Below are 20,069 nucleotides of genomic sequence, written 5' to 3'. Positions count from 1 at the left end.
GTGACTGAGAGACTGTCAACTGTTCAAAGCAACCGGCATGGCATGGCAACTGTTCAAAGCAACCGGTTATGGGTGTGTTGAACACCTAAGGCTTGGACAAGAACACAACTGTGTATATCAAATCAAACTAGACAATTTGCAATTCTGGGAAATTGCAAGTGCTGTTGCTACAGTAAGTACAGTATGATGATGTACTATACGTCCGATGATGTATTGACCCACATGACGTCGCAGGGGCAGAGTAATAAATTCAACATGTTTTGGGCTTGCTCTATAAATAACTCTGGTTACCTGACGCGTAACGTTGTGAGCTTGTAGATCAGCGTTAAGTCAGATCTCCACCGAGCCGAAATGCCACCGATTCGGCTTGCAGAAGGAGTCGTTAAGCGCCTCCCAGCTTTAGTGTGTTTACCATAAGTTACTCAGTCACACAGCAGACAGTTGGTAATAGACCAACTAAATAGTACTGTATACACGGTAGGCCTACTACTATACAGGGTATGCACATCATCATACCCGGAAGATATGTGGGAATGCCTACTGAGTGGCAAAAAACTACTCTCTGGCCTTGACAGCCCGTACATCCAAACAGAAAAGTCTATATCTGATTGCATTAAACAAAGTTAAATGACTTTCCACTCACTTTGCCACTCGATTTATGCATGCGCATACCCTCTATACTTGGATTGGGTTTTATATGAGAAGGTGAGGAAGGTGAATCCTCACAGGCAGTTATTGGTGAGCAGGCTCGGAGCCAGGAAGTCTTTGTGAGTAGGCCATAGCCAATACGAGGTAGGCACCCATGCTATAGGTCTCTGTCTCCCCCCTCTGTCTCCTCCCAGTCTTCTCTCTCTCCCCCCTCTCTACCTCTCTAGGCCAGGAGGCTGACCTAGGCCAGCCCAGATCCGAAGAGTTACGATATTGAGGGGGCGGAAACCGAGCGCTCGAGCGTTGTTCATGCAGCCTGAACTGAGACAAGCTGGAGTTGGAAATACATTGTGAGGGAGCTATTTTATGCATGTGTACAACATGACAACTGTTTTAAAGTATTGTACAGTAACAACTAAAGTCTCTTTATTGTTTATGTTGTACTATTACTACAAAACAATCTAAAATGAAGGGATTTAAGATCATTAAAGCTGGGCTGTTGCCTGAGTCCAATGCATTTCTGCCTACTTCCGGTCCAGGACTTGTCCCAGTTGGTTGTCCCCATTCTCAATAGAAGTCTTTGTAGGAGAGCCTCCATTGGACTGGCCCCATGAAGTGAACGCAGTTTGCGTAACTCTGTCTATCTAAGGCTCTGGGCCTCTGTCTCTCCTCCTCCCTCTCTCTCTATCCTCTGCTCTGCTCCTCCTCCTGGGCCAACGACAACCATCCAGCCAATCGCAGCACAGCGGGACACCTGACACACAGTCACAACGCGCACAATGAACTTCAGCCAATCACAGTGCAAGATGGCACATCCGCTCAATTGTTTAGAGACATAGATTGTTACATCTTGTGTAGCTAGTAGCATAGATAATAACAACAGCAAAACAACTTTGAAAGTGCCTATAAAGTGCACCAGTTGAATGGGTTGTCTATGCAATTGAAGGCCATGTGTTCACAATCTGCTGAATCTCTCAGCTGCGGTAGAAGGACACTGATAAACACTGCAGCATTCAACGAGCTGAAAGCATTGACTGACCGCTGACAGCATTGAAAGAGTGGTTTGAGACTCATTAGAAGAGTAAGTGGCTCACCATTTAACTGGTGAGCCACTTAAGTACAGTACTTAAGTAAAAGTACTTAGTTACTTTCCACCACTGGATATTAGTGATCAGAAATATTTTGTCGTGTGGACAGGGATTTTTTTTATAAATTAAAGAAGTTCACAAAAATATCCGTTACATATTATATCCATACACAAATTACACATGTAGCGCAGGCCTAAGCTTTACAGTTATTAGGCCTACTCTATTAATTTTCCCTTCTAATGCGCAATAACTTCTACCCTGACTAAACCCCTCATTCACCCCCCCCCCCCCCCCCCGCCCCCCACTCATCCTTACATCCAATTCAAATATGCAAATGCAAAGGGCTTTATTGGCATGAGAGAACATACGTTTACATTGCCAAAACACAATACAACAATACAATCAAAACAAACTATGTACATGTGAAAGTCAGAATCTTCAATAAATCAATTTCTATGTACCAACATCACTCGATGCAGATAGATGCATGAATACACACAATGATTAGTCTTTAGGGTGGTTGTGTTCAATTCAATGTCCTTCTCCTGTCACAGCAGCTCACAAATCTTGCCGCTGTGTGCACATTGTCGTACTTCGCCCAGCAGATGTGGGAGTTTTTTTTGTCATTAGTCATGTTTTCAAAATCTCCGTGGGTGATTTGTGGGAAGTATGTGTCTCTGATGGCTTACATGGACAGACAGTTTAGGAAGTGTATATGTTTCCACTTTATTTTGCGTGCAGTGGGTGCATAGTCTGTCTTCTCTCGGGATACAGGTCTGCCTATAACGTTTTTTCTCCATCGCAAGACTGTGCTCACTGAGTCTGTACCAAGTTAAGATTTTTTGAGTGGTGCAACCACTCCAAGGAACAACAATGTCCATCCTAACCGATGTGACTATGTTTAGAGTACCAGTAGGGGCAAAAGTGGCACTGTTGTGCCAGAAACAGAGAGAGAGATAGTGTTGCACTGTTGCCTGCTAATTACAGAGAGAGAGAGAGAGAGAGAGAGAGAGAGAGAGAGAGAGAGAGGGGCAGGAGGAGAGGGGAGTTGCAGCACTCAGTTCACACGGGTGTGATTTTCTTTGTTTTGGGTCGGTCACGGTGCTCAGGTATTCTGCCACAGTGTAATTCTCTGTTTAGGGCCAGATACAGTAGCATTCTAGTTTACTCTGCTTTTGTGTTGCTTCTTTTCAATGTGTCAGATAGTTTCCCTTTTGCTGTTTAATAATTTGGTTTAGTCCAGTGGTGTAAAGTAACTAAGTACATTTACTTAACAACAACTTTGAGGTAGGCTATTTGTACTTTACTTGAGTATGTCAAATTGTCACTGCCTTTACTTCTACACAAGGCCCGACTCACACCTTTCGATCTAGCATACAACATTGATGCATGCTAGATGTATACAAAGGGTGTGATACATCTTGCCCCAATGCATTTCCAATGGAAGTCACATGGTTTGACACATTTGTGTTGTACGGCTTTCGGCTGTGTTTCGACTCCCTCCCACCCCCTCATACAACACAAATGTTGTGTCAAACCATGTGACTCCCATTGGAAATGCATTGGGAGCTTGCATCAGCTAAACATCTCATACAACAAGCATACATCAATCTGTTGCGAAGGGTGAGTCAGGCCTAAGACATTTCAGAGGGCTAATATTATACTTTTACTCAAAAAAAAAAGAAGAAAATAAATTACTCTGCATGAAGAGTACTTTATACTTTCGGTACTTTAAGTAAATTTTTATACCAATACACTACCTTTGTGCTTTTATTCAAGTAAATGTTGAATTCCAGACTATTTCTATATGCAGTATTGATACTTAAAAAACTACACCATGTGACAAAGTACTTTTTCCACCACTGCTTACACCCAGCCTCCGTCCTGCCATCTCTCTGCTCAGAGTGACATGAGAACAGAAATGAAGAGCTTTCTTTGGGATCCCATGCTGGCACTTTGTCATCCTAAGTAGGTTACGTGAGAAAGTAGGCTGCCAGGGAGACTCGGGAGACCTTAGGAGCTACTGTTATATCACTCCAGAGTGGAAGCCCACATAGAGAGGTGGAGGATAGAGAAAGAGGTGTGTGTGTGTGTGTGTGTGTGTGTGTGTGTGTGTGTGTGTGTGTGTGTGTGTGTGTGTGTGTGTGTGTGTGTGTGTGTGTGTGTGTGTGTGTGTGTGTGTGTGTGTGTGTGTGTGTGTGTGTGTGTGTGTGTGTGTGTGTGTGTGTGTGTGTGTGTGTGTGTGTGTGTGTGTGATGCAGCAGGTGGAATATAATTGGTCTGAAACCTATGCCAGGTCATAATGGTTTATTCACAATAAGGGACAACTGCAAATGGACCTAGCTTCTTGGATCAGAGGTTGCACAAGTCTGGTCAAAATAACAGGAACATAGCAGCAAGGCTGCTCATAATACTGTGTATCTACTACACAGTACTCTTCATCCTCTGTGCCCTGATCTCCGCTTTGTTCTATAGCCAATCTATCAGCTTGTAGATTGGCTATTTGTTTTGCTATTTTCAATTTTTTTGCTCTCTGTAAAAATCAAAAAAGGCATTTATTTTTTCCAATATCAATATTTTTAATCAATTATTTCGTTAAAATCATATTTTTTCTTAATTGAGTAGTAATAGTTTGTTTGTAATTGATTGTTGCACCTCTAGTGATGGGGTGCAGTGACATTGGAGTGCAGCAATCGCCCCAAAACTCACTCCTACACAGGGACGTGCAGAGAGTGTTAGAGAGGCAGGGGCATCCCGTAAGAGGGCACTTTTGGACACAAAATAGCAGATCTACAAGCTCACAACGCGTCACAGTTATAGCATTCGGTTATTGGTGTTTTTGTATGATGGCGCTATACTGTCCGTTATCGTGACTGCACCTTGGATAGTTGTGCAACCTGCTGGCCAGTGTAGAGGATTCAATTACAAAACAGTCATTAATCCTGTGAAGACAAATGACTGCAACTTCCACTGTTTAAGAGACCTCTAATTCACTTCACGATAGAGCCTGGACAAAATTCAGCTAAACGGCGAAGAAGTGTTTTAATTAAATATCTTAATTAAAGTCTTGAGGAAAGAGGGTGAACTCATTAAATGATAACAATGCAAGTTATCTCTTTTCCAGTGTTTTATGGACAAATCCAGTAAAAGAAGAGGAAAAGTCGTGTGCCCACTGAAAATAGCAACCCGTAGGTGCCCATTATTGTGAGCTGTGTTCAGTTTGCGACCAACATCGTCGTACAATGGAGTATGAAACTCTCTGTAGGATACAACATAGAGCGTTGGATGAACGGGTCGTTCATGAACTCTTTCACATTTTGGGGCGACCGTGAACTGTATTACGTTACTGTATTTCTGCTTGATGAACGTTATTGTCTCCACCAGCCGAAGGTATGGATGTCCCCATACACTTTTTTCGTTCCCGATCCGATCCCGATACCTCAATTTCTGTATTGGCCGATAAACCGATACCAGTGTTGTGATCTCGTGTTGTGTTTATAGCTACATCTAGCTTATATCTCGTGTTGTGTTTATAGCTACATCTAGCTTATATCTTGTGTTGTGTTTATAGCAGACTCCTCACTCAAATGTGCACTTGCAGTTTGAGCAACTCGAAAGCAAACTCCACATGCCCCAACATTTTATTTACCTGCCATAGTGTCAACCCCTTACCCCTGTGTCGGATCCGACGGATCGGTGGTTAGACTGGCATATTCGTCGATACCGATATGAGCCGATATGACAAATACGATAGCAATACAGTATCGGGACTTCTCTAGCCGAAGGCATGGGGAGAGTATGTTTTGCACTTTGCGTTTGTGTGCGTGTCCCAAAAAAGCAAAAATTAATTAATAAAAAATATAAAAAAACTTAATTCAATGATAAATGATACAATTCAGTAAATTCATGAATAAATTAGAAAACTTTTTTTTAAGAAGTAATAAAAATAGCTGATTCAACAAGTTGTGAGCTCAGAGAATCCAGTAATCTTTGAATGATTTGGAATGTATTTGTGGTGGTGGTTAACTGCCACAGGGCATTTCTCTGATTTAGAATGTATTTGTGGTGGTTAACTCTCTTTATACTGCTGCTTCTGCCTTGGGCTTAGTATGGCATTCAAGGTCATCTTTCAACACCCACAGATAATCCATCCATCCATCTTCAACCGCTTATCTGTAGTCGGGCCGCGGGGGCAACAGCTCCACCAGAGTGCTCCAGATTTCCCTCTCCAGAGCAACATCAGCGACCTCCTCCGGGGGGACTCCGAGACGTTCCAAGGCCAGTGAGTCGATGTATTTCCTCTGGTCTGCCCCGGGGTCTTCTCCCACAGATAATGATATGCTATATCTATAGTGACACCACCTCAAAAGAAAGCTGCGGTTGTCTACTTCAATTGGAAAAAAAGTGAGATTTTCCCATCATCCGTTCTTGAGTTACTGAGGGTTTAATACCGCTTGGTTTAGGCTAAAAAAGGCTGTAAAAATACAGAAGCCTAGGTATTTGCATTTTTTTCTTTATCCAGAGCTATATACAATGATTCAATATATCTACCTATACATATTATACCAAATTAAAGAACATAATCTCTGCTTTCATCAGAAAAATAAATTAGATGTGTTCCGTTTTCCGTTCTATAGTGATTGTTGAATTCAGCTTGGTCCCACCAAGACAGCAGAGATATAGCACAAATATCTTCTCAGAAGAAAAATAAATCACACCTGTGTGAAGTGAGCGTGCTCACTTCACACAGGCTTCCTCATATTTCTCCCACTCATCATCATCATCATCATCATCATGCTGCTCCTCGTCTAAAGTGACAACTGGAAAATACATTTCATCATCATCACAATGCAGCATACAGATTTAGCTACAGTATGAGTTGTACATTTTAGTGCATGTGAGGAGAGTGTAACCAGCGCACGCACACACACACACACACACACACACGATTGACCACCTGTATTTGTCGCATATCACAGTAGTATATGGAAATTACAGTGTAAGCCCCCCATCCCCAATTCACTCACTGTGTTGCGTCTGAGTACAGTAGCAAATACAGTAGCAAACTTTTAGTGAATCAGACTGGAACCCATGGGCTACAATGAAATAAATGTCTTACCACTCGCAAGGCGATTAGGTTCCAGCTTTCTTTTGCAGCGACGACAACCAGTCGAAGTCCTTTTGTACTTTTACTCAAGTACATTTTCAATTCCGTACTTTTACTTGTAACGAAGTAGTTCTAAATTGCAGTATTGGTACTTTTACTTAAGTAAAACAATTGAGTACTTTTTCCACCACTGCTAATATCTCTAACGCAGAATGACATGGAGTGAACAGCAGGAGCAGCAGCAGCAGGTTTTATGTTTCATGTTTGAGTTTACATATTTTCAGATGGGGGTTGGCGGCCAATTACATAATAATTCCTGGGGGTCCTTGACATGAAAGGTTGAGAACGACTGACATAGAAACATTGTTTTTTCAGAAAACGTTCAGGATTTAGAAGACATTTGTAGAATCGACCTCAGGTCTAAAACTTCATCAGGTCGAGGTATTGATCAGTCCGAGGTATTTGGACATTGTGGTGATTTTTTTATCCATCTAAAATCCCATTGTAACTCCCAGGCCTACTTGGTGTGTAGTTGTTGAGTTGAAGCGCAGATGGGCAGCAGTATTATATCATGGAGGGTAGAGAATCTTTTCACCTGTTCAAATCCCTGGACTGGCTGAATAAATGTGGTGTGGTTCTCAATTACTGGCCTTGCCCCCTTGCTGCAGCTCTGGACATTCTAGCTGCTCCTGTGGAGCATCTCCATGGAGGCTCCGATAGTTCCTGTGGAGTCTTTGCCTCGTGCTGGTGGTGTTAACATGTGCCACGATTTTCTCCTTCCCCTCTCACAAGGTCATGGCTATGTTTATAGGGGTGCATAACGATACGTTTTAACAGCAGATTAAATTGATGATTGATTGCAAAACGATTCGACACCAATTATTTCCATTGCAAAACGATAAGTTACAAATTCAAACTATGTGATATTTGCCGTTTACATTTCGATATACTTTTTTACTTATTTTTAGTACAAATACCCCAAAATGTTATTAAGTAATGTACTTAGGTACTTTCCACCATTGCATATATATATATATATATATATATATATATATATATATATATATATATATATATATGAAGGAGGCCTATATTTCTTCTTTTTCAAACAGACCAGAATGAATGAAACCTCATTTTGTGTCAGTTTGAACCCAGTACAATGTACTGTATGACATATGAAACCTCCAGGGTGGCTGAGGGGGGAACGCCCCGCTCTCTGACCCGTTCAGAGTAAATGTCTCAACGGACGCCATTGACGCGCGACCCCGTCCTTCCTGACAGGCATTTCGAAGGTGAGACTTTCGCAATGGATTGTGGAGGCTATAAGATTAGCCTATACCTCAAGTGGTACTGAGCCCCCAGAGGGGGGGCTGTACGAGAGGTTTGTCTGCATCCTGGGAATGGGAGTCCCGATTCAGGATGTCTGCGCCGTGGCGAGTTGGTCGACTGGAGGTTGCCGCTCAATGAGTCAGACAGTCTGACTGGTTTTGGTCAATAGGTTCCTTCTGGCCCCTGACCGGGGGGATGGATGACCATCATGTTTCTTGACCAGGGCAGCTGGAACGACAAAGCTGTCAGCCACTGGGTCAAGGACATCATCATAGTGGATGTCTCTTTAGTGAACGCGTAGGGATGGTACTCTATGAGCCACCGCTTGCGTTAGTCTTTCTCTAGAAGAGATGATCCTATATAGGGTCGATCCTAGGGTCGATTTATCGGCCAAGGGCGATCATACGGGAGCGTTATGTTCCCCATATGACTCTCCGAGAGGGACTTAAGCTAACTTTGGGTTACTTCAGTAACCTCAGTTAGATAAGTGACGAGAGAGAGAGAGAGTCATTAAGTTGCCCTTCTGTCTTGTCAAGAAGTCAGAAAGCAGGTTGATAGGAATGACGCGCTCAGAGCGATCAGGTTATATACCAGGTGGGTGGGGTATACTGAGCGACAGTTCACGACCCAATAGAATTGTTCTGTGAGTGTAGGTTAGGCTGTGTGCCTGCGCCATCTAGTGGCTTGGACCCCATATGACTCTCTCTCTAATCACTAATCTAACTGAGGTTACTGAAGTAACCCGAATATATTAATAAATATGACAGTGTAAGACTTTTCTCAACATTATGGACCATAAGATCAACAGAGGTAATAAATATTACAGTGTAAGACTATATGGGCCATAAGAAAGTCTACATTTGTCAACGGAAGCAATAAATATGACAGTGTACACATTTTTACATTATTACATCAAAAAATCTGTTATTACGTTATGCGCTCATGTTTTTATTACATGAGCAGTTATTACATTATGATTTGCTACAAGTGCCACCATTTTTGTATGTGTGTGCGCGTGCACTACGCATGTCCAACTTTAAGCTTACAAGATTTCACTAATATTTTAAAATACAGTGTATTGAGGCTCACAATAAGCAATAGCCCAAACGTGGTCTTTGGTATACCACTCTACAAAAAGTGGTATAAAAGTGGTAGGCCCTATACCACTTTGAAAGTGGTATAAAACGGTATAGCACTTATGCTATCACAATAAGTAATACTGTAATGAGTGTAATAGTTGGCTAGTATAGCTGCCAACACTATAGTCGAATAGCAAAAGCCTGTGTGTTGGAATGTGTTGTGAAGTTCCATGGTCTTATTCCATGGTTTGTTATTGTCCACTTCCGGTACACTTTTGGTTCAATATACTGTAGAGTATCACAATGAGATAGCTAATAGCAATCTCATCACCTTGCTCAGCAGTACTGGTATTCATTGTTCCTGGGTGGATAATATATTTGCTGGTCTAGCACTTCTCTGAGCCGCAGGTTATTATGCTACTCCCCTAGGGCAGAGTAAAACAAAAAGACAAATATAAATGTCCATCACATCCCCATGCAGGGCACCATGCCCCATTACTCCTGATGATTGGAGAAGACATTGTCAATGTATATATGGGGGGACACAGACCAAGGGCCATGCTGGTTGTCTGGCATATTGATGACATTGGCCACTACTCATCAAGCATGTGACATTATCTGCATCATAATGTGGAGTGATTGATATATCACCAAGTGTGTTGTTGAAAGTCAATTATACAGGCTGGGAAGCCTCTCAGCACCCAGCTTCTCCCAATAATATACTTTTTGGGCATAAAATATAAACAAAATATTTTATTTAGAGCACGTCCCTCTACAGATCTGGTCAACATAAATTACCTATTGACCAGATCTGTATAGAGACCTTCAAATAAAATATGTTAGGGCTATAGGTGTGTGCCCAGCCATTACTTACTTGTTTACGGACACAATAATTAACAACAATGAGTCCATGAGTTACCACACAGTATTCAAGCTCCGTGATGTTTTCTGGCTTTGGAGAAAATAAAAACAAATGACAAATGTAAAAACAGGCACGGGCGGGCGGGCGGGCGGACGGACGAATACTCAGCCAATGAGTACAGTAGGCATTGCATCGCTCCTGTGCATGTCAGTGCCCATCGGGTGTAGTATGCAAAGTTGTGAATGGACAATGCCATATATAGAGGGTCTTTGGTCCTTAAGTTTAACCCATTACGATCTGAGACCGATTCTACAAATGCCTACATTTCTTAACCAGTAGTTCTCAAACGTTTTCGTAAATCACTTTTAAGATTTTTCTAAAATATGCAAAAACAGCAGATGTACAAGGCAAGCTCGCAGCGCGGCACGAATATAGATAAATTGCCGTAAAACATTTTTTTTAACATTTTAGAAACCGTTTGCCAATAATGAATGACATGCCTAAAAACAAATAGTCACACCAGGTTGAAAGGGGCTCCTAGCCAGATGCTGCAATGGAAATGGCATTGGCCATCACTTCAATGTGAATATAAAGAACTGTATGAATGTTAAGCAGGCCTTTTTGCTGAAAAAATAATGTATGTGCTTCGAAAGCCAGCCATGGTTGGGTAAATATAGGAGCTGTATAAACTTCACTGTAACCTGATTTGCAGTATATTATTAAAATAACGGTTCAAAACGTTAACCTCGTAACCGTGTTACGCCAGCACTGCCAGTGAACTTTGGATGAACTTTATACTACCGAATAAGCTTTTAAATAAACTACTGCTGCCGGTTGGGTGTAGTGCAGGGTCCACCGGTTCTTCCGTAGGCCTATACAGTACGTTGTGCAGCTCCAGCTCCACGTCATTGTGCTGCCCTTGTATTTTGACCCCTCTCTCTTTTTGATAAAAAAGCCACTAATTTAAACCGACTGCGTTCCGGGGGCTCACGTAGGTCATGATGGATCACGTTTCCCGCCTCGTGACAGCAGGTCACACAAACTAATATCTCGTATCGCTCACATGCCAGAGTACTGTGTGCAATAATATCATCAGGCTCTCGCCTCTTTTCTCTTGTTCGTTCAATCTCTCTCTCTCTCTCTCTCTCTCTCTCTCTCTCTCTCTCTCTCTCTCTCTCTCTCTCTCTCTCTCTCTCTCGCGCACTAGTTCTCCATTGTTATCATCTCCTTCAGGTTGAAAAGGGAAAAGGTGAGATTGCTTGGTCAGGAGAGGAGAGGTACAGTGGAAGATTAACAGAGAAGGTTGTGTACCCTGCAATTCCCCTCCGGCAGTTTTTCACTTATTGCCTCACCTTCACTTTCTCGAGGTTCGTTTAGTAGGCCAGATTGGATTCTGTGTTGTTGCCACGGCAATGACACAGGTGAAAAGAGAAGGATGCCGTGAATGTAACTCCAAGCGTGAAAGAGAGAAAACAAACAGGAGACCTACAGTGATGCATGCGTGGGGGTGGTTGACCTGGGAGTCGATCTGTGTTCACACGCAGGTATATATATTTTTTAAATGTAACTACCGTATTGTGCCGAATATAAGACGACCGCCATTTTTCAAGACTCATTTGTGGAAAAAGAACATTGAATATCAAATAATCTAGTCCCTCGATAATATGTTTTTTTGGTTATTTCCATTGGAAAAAAACACATTCAGGCTAATAGTGACCCACCATGAATGGGAGACAGTCATTGGATTATTATTCATTTTCGTTTTTTCATGTCATTATATGAAAGCAGCATAGCTTCAAATTGACATTGGTTGTTCGGTTTGACCCACCAGGTTTGGAGATATGGCTTATTATAGAGTAATGTCTTGCAGAAAACAGTGAGTTGAGAAAACAGGCTTGAAAGGTTCACTTCTGTGGTCTCTTAACATTACAACTAGCTACATGATCTACAAGCTCAAAAATTGACTTACAGTATACTGGATCTCTTGTCCACCAGTCCCTTCCTAACATTTTAGTCTAGTTTTTATTTGTCAACGAAATTGTCAGTATATTTAGTCTTAGTTTTAGTCATCATAGCTTAGTTTACATTTAGTTAGTTTTCATCAGTGAAAAAAGGTAGTCGACGGACATTTTTCGTCTTAGTTTTAGTCGACGAAATCAACACTGCTCAAATGTGTCAATTGGCTTGTTATGAAAGATTGTGTTTGCTTGTTTGCCTGAACAGTTTCATCCTCTATTCTACAGGAAACCACATAACATAATGTCTTCCCAATTTACAATTGAATAATGGCTAATAATAATAATACTTTTAGGTGTTTAGAGTTATGAGATCATTTTTTCGACATTTTGAAAAGTAGCTTAAATAGGCAATTTTCAAGGCGACTCGTGCATTGTGCACGATGCAATGTAGGCTAAGCTTGTACATCAGCTATTTCCGCTATTCATCATATAAAGAATAACCTATAGATACTAGATAATCCAAAGACGGATAAAACAAACAGGCATCATTAGTCAGGAGAATGCCCCAGCTGTGGTCAACATGAGGTAAGCATTTATGTATGGAACATACTAGCTCTTTTGGATCAATAGCAGGCAGAGATTAAAGCCCCATACAGTACCGGTATACGTATGCTGCTGTATTGGTCTGGATATCCTGTGGTGACAGCAGTGGTGTTTATTTTTCGGAAAGCTGCTATTCATCATCAACTCCCTGGGGGGGGGAACAAAGTCCTAAAGTCCTAACTCAGACATGAATAACCCTTTTGTCTTGTAGCTTTTGTCTGCCTTCATCTTTATCCGTCTTCTCGATCATGCTGTATTTTAGAATTAAAAAGATTGGATTTGAGTCCTGCATGCTGGCCCTGGGATTGTTTCAGAGAAACAAGCACCAGCTGGACCCCAGGAAGAATAGCCACGCTTTTGCAAGTGCTAATGGGGATCCATAATAAAGTAAAGTTAAGTAAAGATTGAATTATTTTGATAACTATTGTTTACAAAAACCCATGACATTTCTTACTTATGCCTTATTTGCAATTCCCCAAACATTGAGAGCTTGTTAAAAAAGTTCTATGTTAATGTTATGCACATTTATAATAATTATTAATAATGATAATTATTAATGATTTACATTTGGGGGATATCTTTCACAATAATAAATGTACATGTTCTAGACATTCTAATGATCACAAAACATATATATTACAGCCATATTACTTACTTTTTCAGGGTTAAAGGTCAAAGGTTAAAGAGAGTCCAGAGATTTTCTTTGAAGCATTTCTGCCTCTGTGGCGGGTATTTATATGCAAATATCATAACAAATGGCATTGCAAGACTAAACATTGAACATCAATGATGTTTAGGTGAAAAAAGAACAAACATGTATATATATTAAGTAATTCTACTTAATACATCCTAGCGCTCGCTACGTGTAATGTAAGGAGCTCTCCGTGGTTTTGACTAGATGGCTATAATTCTGTCTACATTTCTGACTTCAACATGCCTCTCGCCCGGAATATTAACGCTTCTAGAGAGACTTTATCGTAATCATAGCGAGGTAAGCAAGCAATATTATGCCTCCTGGTTTTTGTACGGAATGGAAGCCACCGGCTTTCAGAGTAAAAGCTGCCATATCTGCCCAGCACCCCGAGCTTCTATTTTGATACGTGTGAATGAGGCATAATTCTTTTTGAAAAAAATAGTTTTATTTCAGTCATTTCGGCACAGCTGTTTGTCATTATTCTGCAAATCCCTCTCTCATTGTCCTGTGCGGCGCAGAGCCGATGTAAATTTATATTGTCATGAGTACACACCCAGGAGAGTCACGAAATGGCTCATAAAGCACTGTGGGTCTCCAACCACTTTTCAACCTAAAAATAAAAAGTGTGTTGCATATAATTAGCATTGTGTGTGTGTGTGTGTGTGTGTGTGTGTGTGTGTGTGTGTGTGTGTGTGTGTGTGTGTGTGTGTGCAATGTGTGTATGTCAAACATAATTGTGTTGCCTCATGAGCAAAACGGGTTTGAGCACGTTTAATATGTCTAAGGTTGGAAATGTGTTTGGACCGTGCATCTGCACAGGTGCATGATGTCTGTGTTCTTCAAGGTTAATTCATAACAGACTCTAGATCAGCTGAAAGCTGGTGATGCATCAAAGGCCCTGTGAGTCTCCATCGGACAGTGTGAAACTGTGAAATCAGCTATCTGCCATGCAGGGCCAGAAGCATCCAGAGTATGTGTACTTAACTTGAGTTCTACTCCACTACATCTCAGATCCAATTAATTTTTTTATTTTTTTAAGATTTGTTTTTGGCTTTTCTCCCTATATTGATAGTTTCAAGTGAAGATTGACAGGAAAGAGGGCGATAGAAGGTGTAGAGACCTTTTGTTCTTTGTGGTGGTTGATTGAGAGTACCTTTTTCTAACTGACTGGCTTTGTGTAGCAAACTTGACAAAAAAGGGAAATGAGGAATGTCCAGACGAAGAGTTGAAGTTGAACTCAAAAGGTTTATTTCATCCAAGTTGAAAACAAAAAATAAAGATACTTTTAGCATTTAAACTGTAACTGAGAATAGAAGGAGGTGTAGAACAAAAACCAGACATAAAAAAACTGTGAACCTCCAATCAACAACACCTGGCCCTCTGATGGCCAGGTAATTTATGTCCTCTCTGCCATGTCTGTAGGGGGTGACAAAGCACACTAACAGGAATGTTAGACATGGCATGATGGCACATACATGATGTGATGGCCTATTGTAGATCGGCTCCTACAGAAGGGGAGAGACATGCAGCAAAGGTCGTCATGAACGGGACTCGAACACGCGACACGCTGTCAGGCCAGAGCCTATACTGTATGTGGCAGGCAGATTCAAATATTGTACTTTTACTCCACTATACATTTATTTGTTTACATTTTAGGCATTTGAAAAGTAGAGAAATGGGACATTCTGCATATTGAGTACTTTCTACTTTTGTACATTTTGATGCCAATACTTTTGTACTTTTACTCAAGTAAATTCCAGAATTTACTTTTAACAAAGTATTTCTATATTGAAGTATTGATACTTTTACATAAATACAATAAAACTGTATTGTCTCTCCACCTTGTCTCATGTTCCCAACTCGCTGACGGAGGAGAAAGCAGCTTGGTTTCTTCAAGACATACAGTAGCAGTGCACAGTAGTTTTGCGACTGCATTGCGGTTTGTGAAACTGTTTTGCCATGTCTTTTATGAACTGCCAAATGAGGGAGGTGTGTCCACGGGGGACGTCGGTGCTCATTTTCCGACAGACGGTGTGCAGAGTGAACTGTGAACTCCTGTACGTGTGTGCTTCGTCCGCCACTGAGTCGTGGGGCAAAGAAATAATATTAACAACCAGCCTGGTGGTTTGAATGTCCATCTGTCCTTGTCGGTGTTCAGTCATGATCACTCAGAGCCTGTTCGGTGGGCTTGGAATTTAGGAAGATTTATACGAGTACGAGAGAGGTAAGAAAGAAGTAAACAAATCAGGTGCCTGAGGTTCAATCCTTAAAGATAAGCAAGAATATTATCTCTTTTACACCAGAGACTGATACTGTAGCTGATCAATCATGGAGACAAGGAATGACTCCATGGCCTGGCTGGGTCCTATATCTGGACTATCTGATGATGGGTGGTTTATAAGCACTGGGTTTTTAATCTCGCCCACCTCTCAAACTTTTGAGAGAGAAACAAAAGAGCTCCATTCTATAATCCCCTGCTTCCGGCATGAGCGTATAGTCGTTCAATTAATTAACCCCAAATTCTCGTTTTGTCATAGGAACAAAAAAATGAGAATATATCCGCTCTCTAGAGGAGAGGAATAAAGAGCCTTGAGTTTTTTCTTCCCATTTTAAAAGGTAAATAAAGATGGTAAATGGAGCATTTATATATCCTTTCTCCAAAGCGCTTAATTGCATTCATTCATCCACACGATGCAAGCACCAACCTGCTCATCGGGAGCAGTTAGGGATTGGGACAAACTCAGGCCGGACCCGGGGATCCAACCGGGAAACTTCACATGGCGACGTGGCCTCTCCTGAACGCCCTCCAACAGAGCATTTGTGACCAGATTTGACTGAAGGACTGCCATTGGATTTTTTTAACATTTTCGTTTTTTCATGTCATATGAAAGCAGGGAATCATAGCTTCAAATTGACATATTGGTTCAGTTTGACGCACCGGTTTTGGAGATATGGCTTATAGAGTAATGTCTTGCAGAAAACAGCGAGTTGACAAAACAGGCTTGAAAGGTTCACTTCTGTGGTCTCTAACATTACAAGCTACATATTTAAGCATTTATTTCATATATTTACATTATTGGATTTCAGTTGATTTCAGCTCTGACATTTATTTGAGACACGTGAAGAGTCTGACTGTGCTATAAACTCATTTTGGATAAAAAATAAATCATTTCAGTTTTTCTCCTCTGGTGAAAAGCTGGTCACATTTACTCCAACAGAGCAATTTTGTTTTCCCCCCAACACCACTCTCAAGTCAGTGTGTACCGTATAGTGAACTAAAGTTCAGTCAGAGGTATTGTAGGCTATGCTAAAGTTTACTTATGAGGGTATTTCTTCTCTATGGAAGAGGAATTTGGGCCAGACAGTAAAGTGAATCAGTAATCAGTAAAGTGAACACTGCACCCACCCACGATCCGACTGGGCAGTGAGGGGTCCAGAGAGAGAGAGAGAGAGAGAGAGAGAGATAAATTGCTTGTCGAAACTGTCTTTGTATAAAGATTTACTGGAGAGGAAAGTCATTACAAGCCAAAGAGGCCAAAACATATCAGATGAAGGGGTCGGGTTGGAGGGTAAGAGGAAAATCAGAGAGGATCCTGTGTTGTGATTGGTTTTGAACAAGGCACTTGAAAGGCATGGCTGTGTTGAGTTGCTCTCCCTTTTCCAGGTAATGAAAGACATGTTTTCTCCTCTGTCCCACATTTGTCTTTGTCCTTTTCCAATTTTTCTCTTTGCTGAATCCTGTCTGTCTGTCTGTCCGTCTCATTGTGTGCTTTCACAGTCAATCCTGCCTCGTTAGCTTAATTTTTTAAGCAGTGTTTGTTACCCCTTTTTGGGCTTATCATCCCATATAAACTCCATGGCAACTGCCTCTGCACGCCGGTGCTCGCATTGTGGCAGGACTTGACTTGGCTATAATCACAATACAAGCCCCTGGCAAGTCTCTGTTATTGAATCAGTTTGTTTGAATATGCCCCGGGGGCACCCTACCTGGCCCACCGTGGTGTGGCTTTGTTCTGCCCGGGACTGAGTGGCACAGATGGTCCTAATCTGGCGCTGCCCGTCAGGGCCCCCGTTCAGAGACTCTACAACCGCTTTATCAAATTTTGGGAAGCCGGGAGCTCCCATTAGACATTCGAGACCAAAAGGCTCAATTGTTCGGCCAAGTTCAAAGAAATGGCCGCTGGAATGGATGGCGGAGGGACAGCTGATAAAGGGGTTCAGTTTATCAACAGCACAGAATGTATAACAAGCAGAGAAAATACCACTGTGGTTTGTCGTGTATACGTATATGGCGGTGGAGATTCAGTATTTGTCCTTTCTGAAAAATCTCTCTTCCTCTCTCTCTCTCTCTCTCTCTCTCTCTCTCTGTCTCTCTCTCTCTCTCTCTCCTTCCCACCCTCTCCCTCTCTGTCTCTCTGTCTCTCTCTCCCCCCCTCTCCCTCTCCCTCTCTGTCTCTCTCTAGTTATGGAGACATGGTGCCGAAGACTATCGCGGGGAAGATCTTCGGCTCCATCTGCTCTCTGAGTGGAGTGTTGGTAATTGCCCTGCCTGTTCCCGTCATAGTCTCCAACTTCAGCCGCATCTATCACCAGAACCAGAGGGCAGACAAGCGACGTGCTCAGAAGGTACAGCACTATTAACCAGGGTTAGAACCACAGGGCAGACAAGCGACGAGCTCAGAAGGTACAGCTCTGCACTATTAACCAGGGTTAGTGCAATGCAATGACATGCATAAGATCTGGTCATCCCAGCTTAGTAAGAGCCGATTCTACTCTATGGCTCCGAGACATGGACACTTTCAAAGAAATTAGAGAAACGGCTGGATGGCACTTGCACCCGCCTGAGAGCGCACAATATCTCTTGGAAGAGCCACCCATCCACTACATAATATATACATATATAATATATATATATATATATATATATTTTTTTTTACGGCAACCTTCCCGTGTTTCTTCACCAGTCCGATCCAGAATATTTTGCTGTCCACTGCTACAGAGCTGATCATGAGGTTATATCTCTCCCTTCTTCTCTGGAATCCTGCCTCAAAGCAGACCAGGTAGAAAACTGTCATGAATCCGTAAGCAGGAACTGGGGATGGCAATGAAAGACTGGGAAGTCCGGCGGGGCATTGTGACCGCGGTCGAAAGATGATGGTGATTAACCAGGGGTGAGCATCTCACCCCGTAAGACCGATTCGATATGCATCATCAAGCAAGCGACTGACTATCTGATACATCTAGACACGCTTTAAATGAAGGAGCCGGTGCGATTTGATTCAGCCCTACTCATTGTGCTGCAGTGATGCAATTCAATATGAGCTTGCATCACTGTAGCTACTGCTACTACTGTACTGTATGTTCAGTATTGTATGTACTGGGCCCTACTGTATTGTACATGTATGTACAGTATGCTATGCCCTACAACATTACTGGGCCCCACTGTAGGCGCTCGCATGCGTGCGTACGTGCGTGTGTCAGTACTGTATGTGTGCCACACAACGTTACTGGACTCTACTGTAGGCTACAGTACATGGACTGGGCTGCAGCACTATATAGCTACAAGTGTGGTTGAAAAGTGACGCTCTCTCCCACATGCAGGGCATCCATGACATCTCTGATTAGTCGCACTACCTAATGTTTACTGCTGTTCGACAGTTGTTGCATATTGTCAAGTTATCGAGTTTTCCATCTTTCTTGTAAGAATAAGTCACTGTCAGTTGACAGTCTTGACAAAAGAGCTGGAGAGACTGGAACTTCGTAAGCGAGAGGCAGGGTAGTCTGCGGCACAACATTTAAAAGTGGTTATGGATGTCCCCTGAGAGAGAAAATTAGCCACATATGGAAGTTACTTAGACCAACCATTCCGGTTGGTCTAAGTACCATTCAGACCACTTCCATTACAACACAGTCGATCAGGAGGTTAACTTTTTCTCTGGCGAAACCTGGACGTGCTGACTGCTGACGTGGTGATTTAGACCCTCTGTCACTGGAATTGATGACATATAAGAAGCTGGGTCTGACCAATTGAAACTATAGAGGCAGGAGGACTGGGTATCTTAAACATAAAGCCCAGGGTATCCGCGCGCACGCGTGCATGTGAGAGAGAGAGAGAGAGAGAGAGAGAGAGAGAGAGAGAGAGAGAGAGAGAGAGAGAGAGAGAGAGAGAGAGAGAGAGAGAGAGAGAGAGAGAGAGAGAGAGAGAGAGAGAGAGAGAGGGAAAGAGAAATCTTGCTTTAACATCAAAGAGAGGAATATAGACTGCTGTGTAAATAGATGAATTTTGTGGCCAATGGATGACGCAAAGTAGTGTTATGAGCACACAATCTTAACTCAGTTCCAATCTCACAGTGCATGTGACAGGGGAAAAGAAGAGACAAGGACTATAAAGTTCAGCACCCGTCTCGTGAGAGTGCCGACGCTGCACTTGCCAACAATCTCTGAATGCCGCCTTCTATGTGCGGTACAAGGCTACGATGCTAGCGCTAACCTGGCAGCAGTGGTGGAAAGTAACCAAGTACTTTTACTTAAGTACTGTACTTAAGCACATGCAATTTTTAGGTATTTGTACTTTACAATTTCCAGTACCTTTACTTCTACTCCACTACATCACAGAGCCAAAATGTGTACTTTTGCTCCACTACAATTATTTAAAAACTTTAGTTACTAGTTACTTTGGAGATTTTAATTTTAATTAGAAA

General features: G+C 42.1%; 1 protein-coding gene across 1 annotated transcript in view; it reads left to right on the top strand.

The window, feature by feature from the left end:
* LOC308333906 (A-type voltage-gated potassium channel KCND3-like) overlaps positions 1 to 20,069 on the top strand; it is a gene marked incomplete at both ends in the record, with an annotated part of 109,982 nt that overhangs the window by 72,259 nt on the left and 17,654 nt on the right. Inside the window, one exon of the mRNA XM_080790429.1 lies at positions 17,832 to 17,994. Coding sequence (XP_080646555.1) covers positions 17,832 to 17,994 — 163 coding nt within the window. The remainder of the gene's footprint in view (positions 1 to 17,831; positions 17,995 to 20,069) is intronic.

Source organism: Protomyctophum bolini (genome assembly GCF_963924005.1).
Source record: "Protomyctophum bolini genome assembly, chromosome: 2".
Lineage (NCBI taxonomy): Eukaryota > Metazoa > Chordata > Actinopteri > Myctophiformes > Myctophidae > Protomyctophum > Protomyctophum bolini.
Note: the sequence above shows the minus strand (reverse complement) of the source record. Positions and strands in the feature narration are given on the sequence as shown.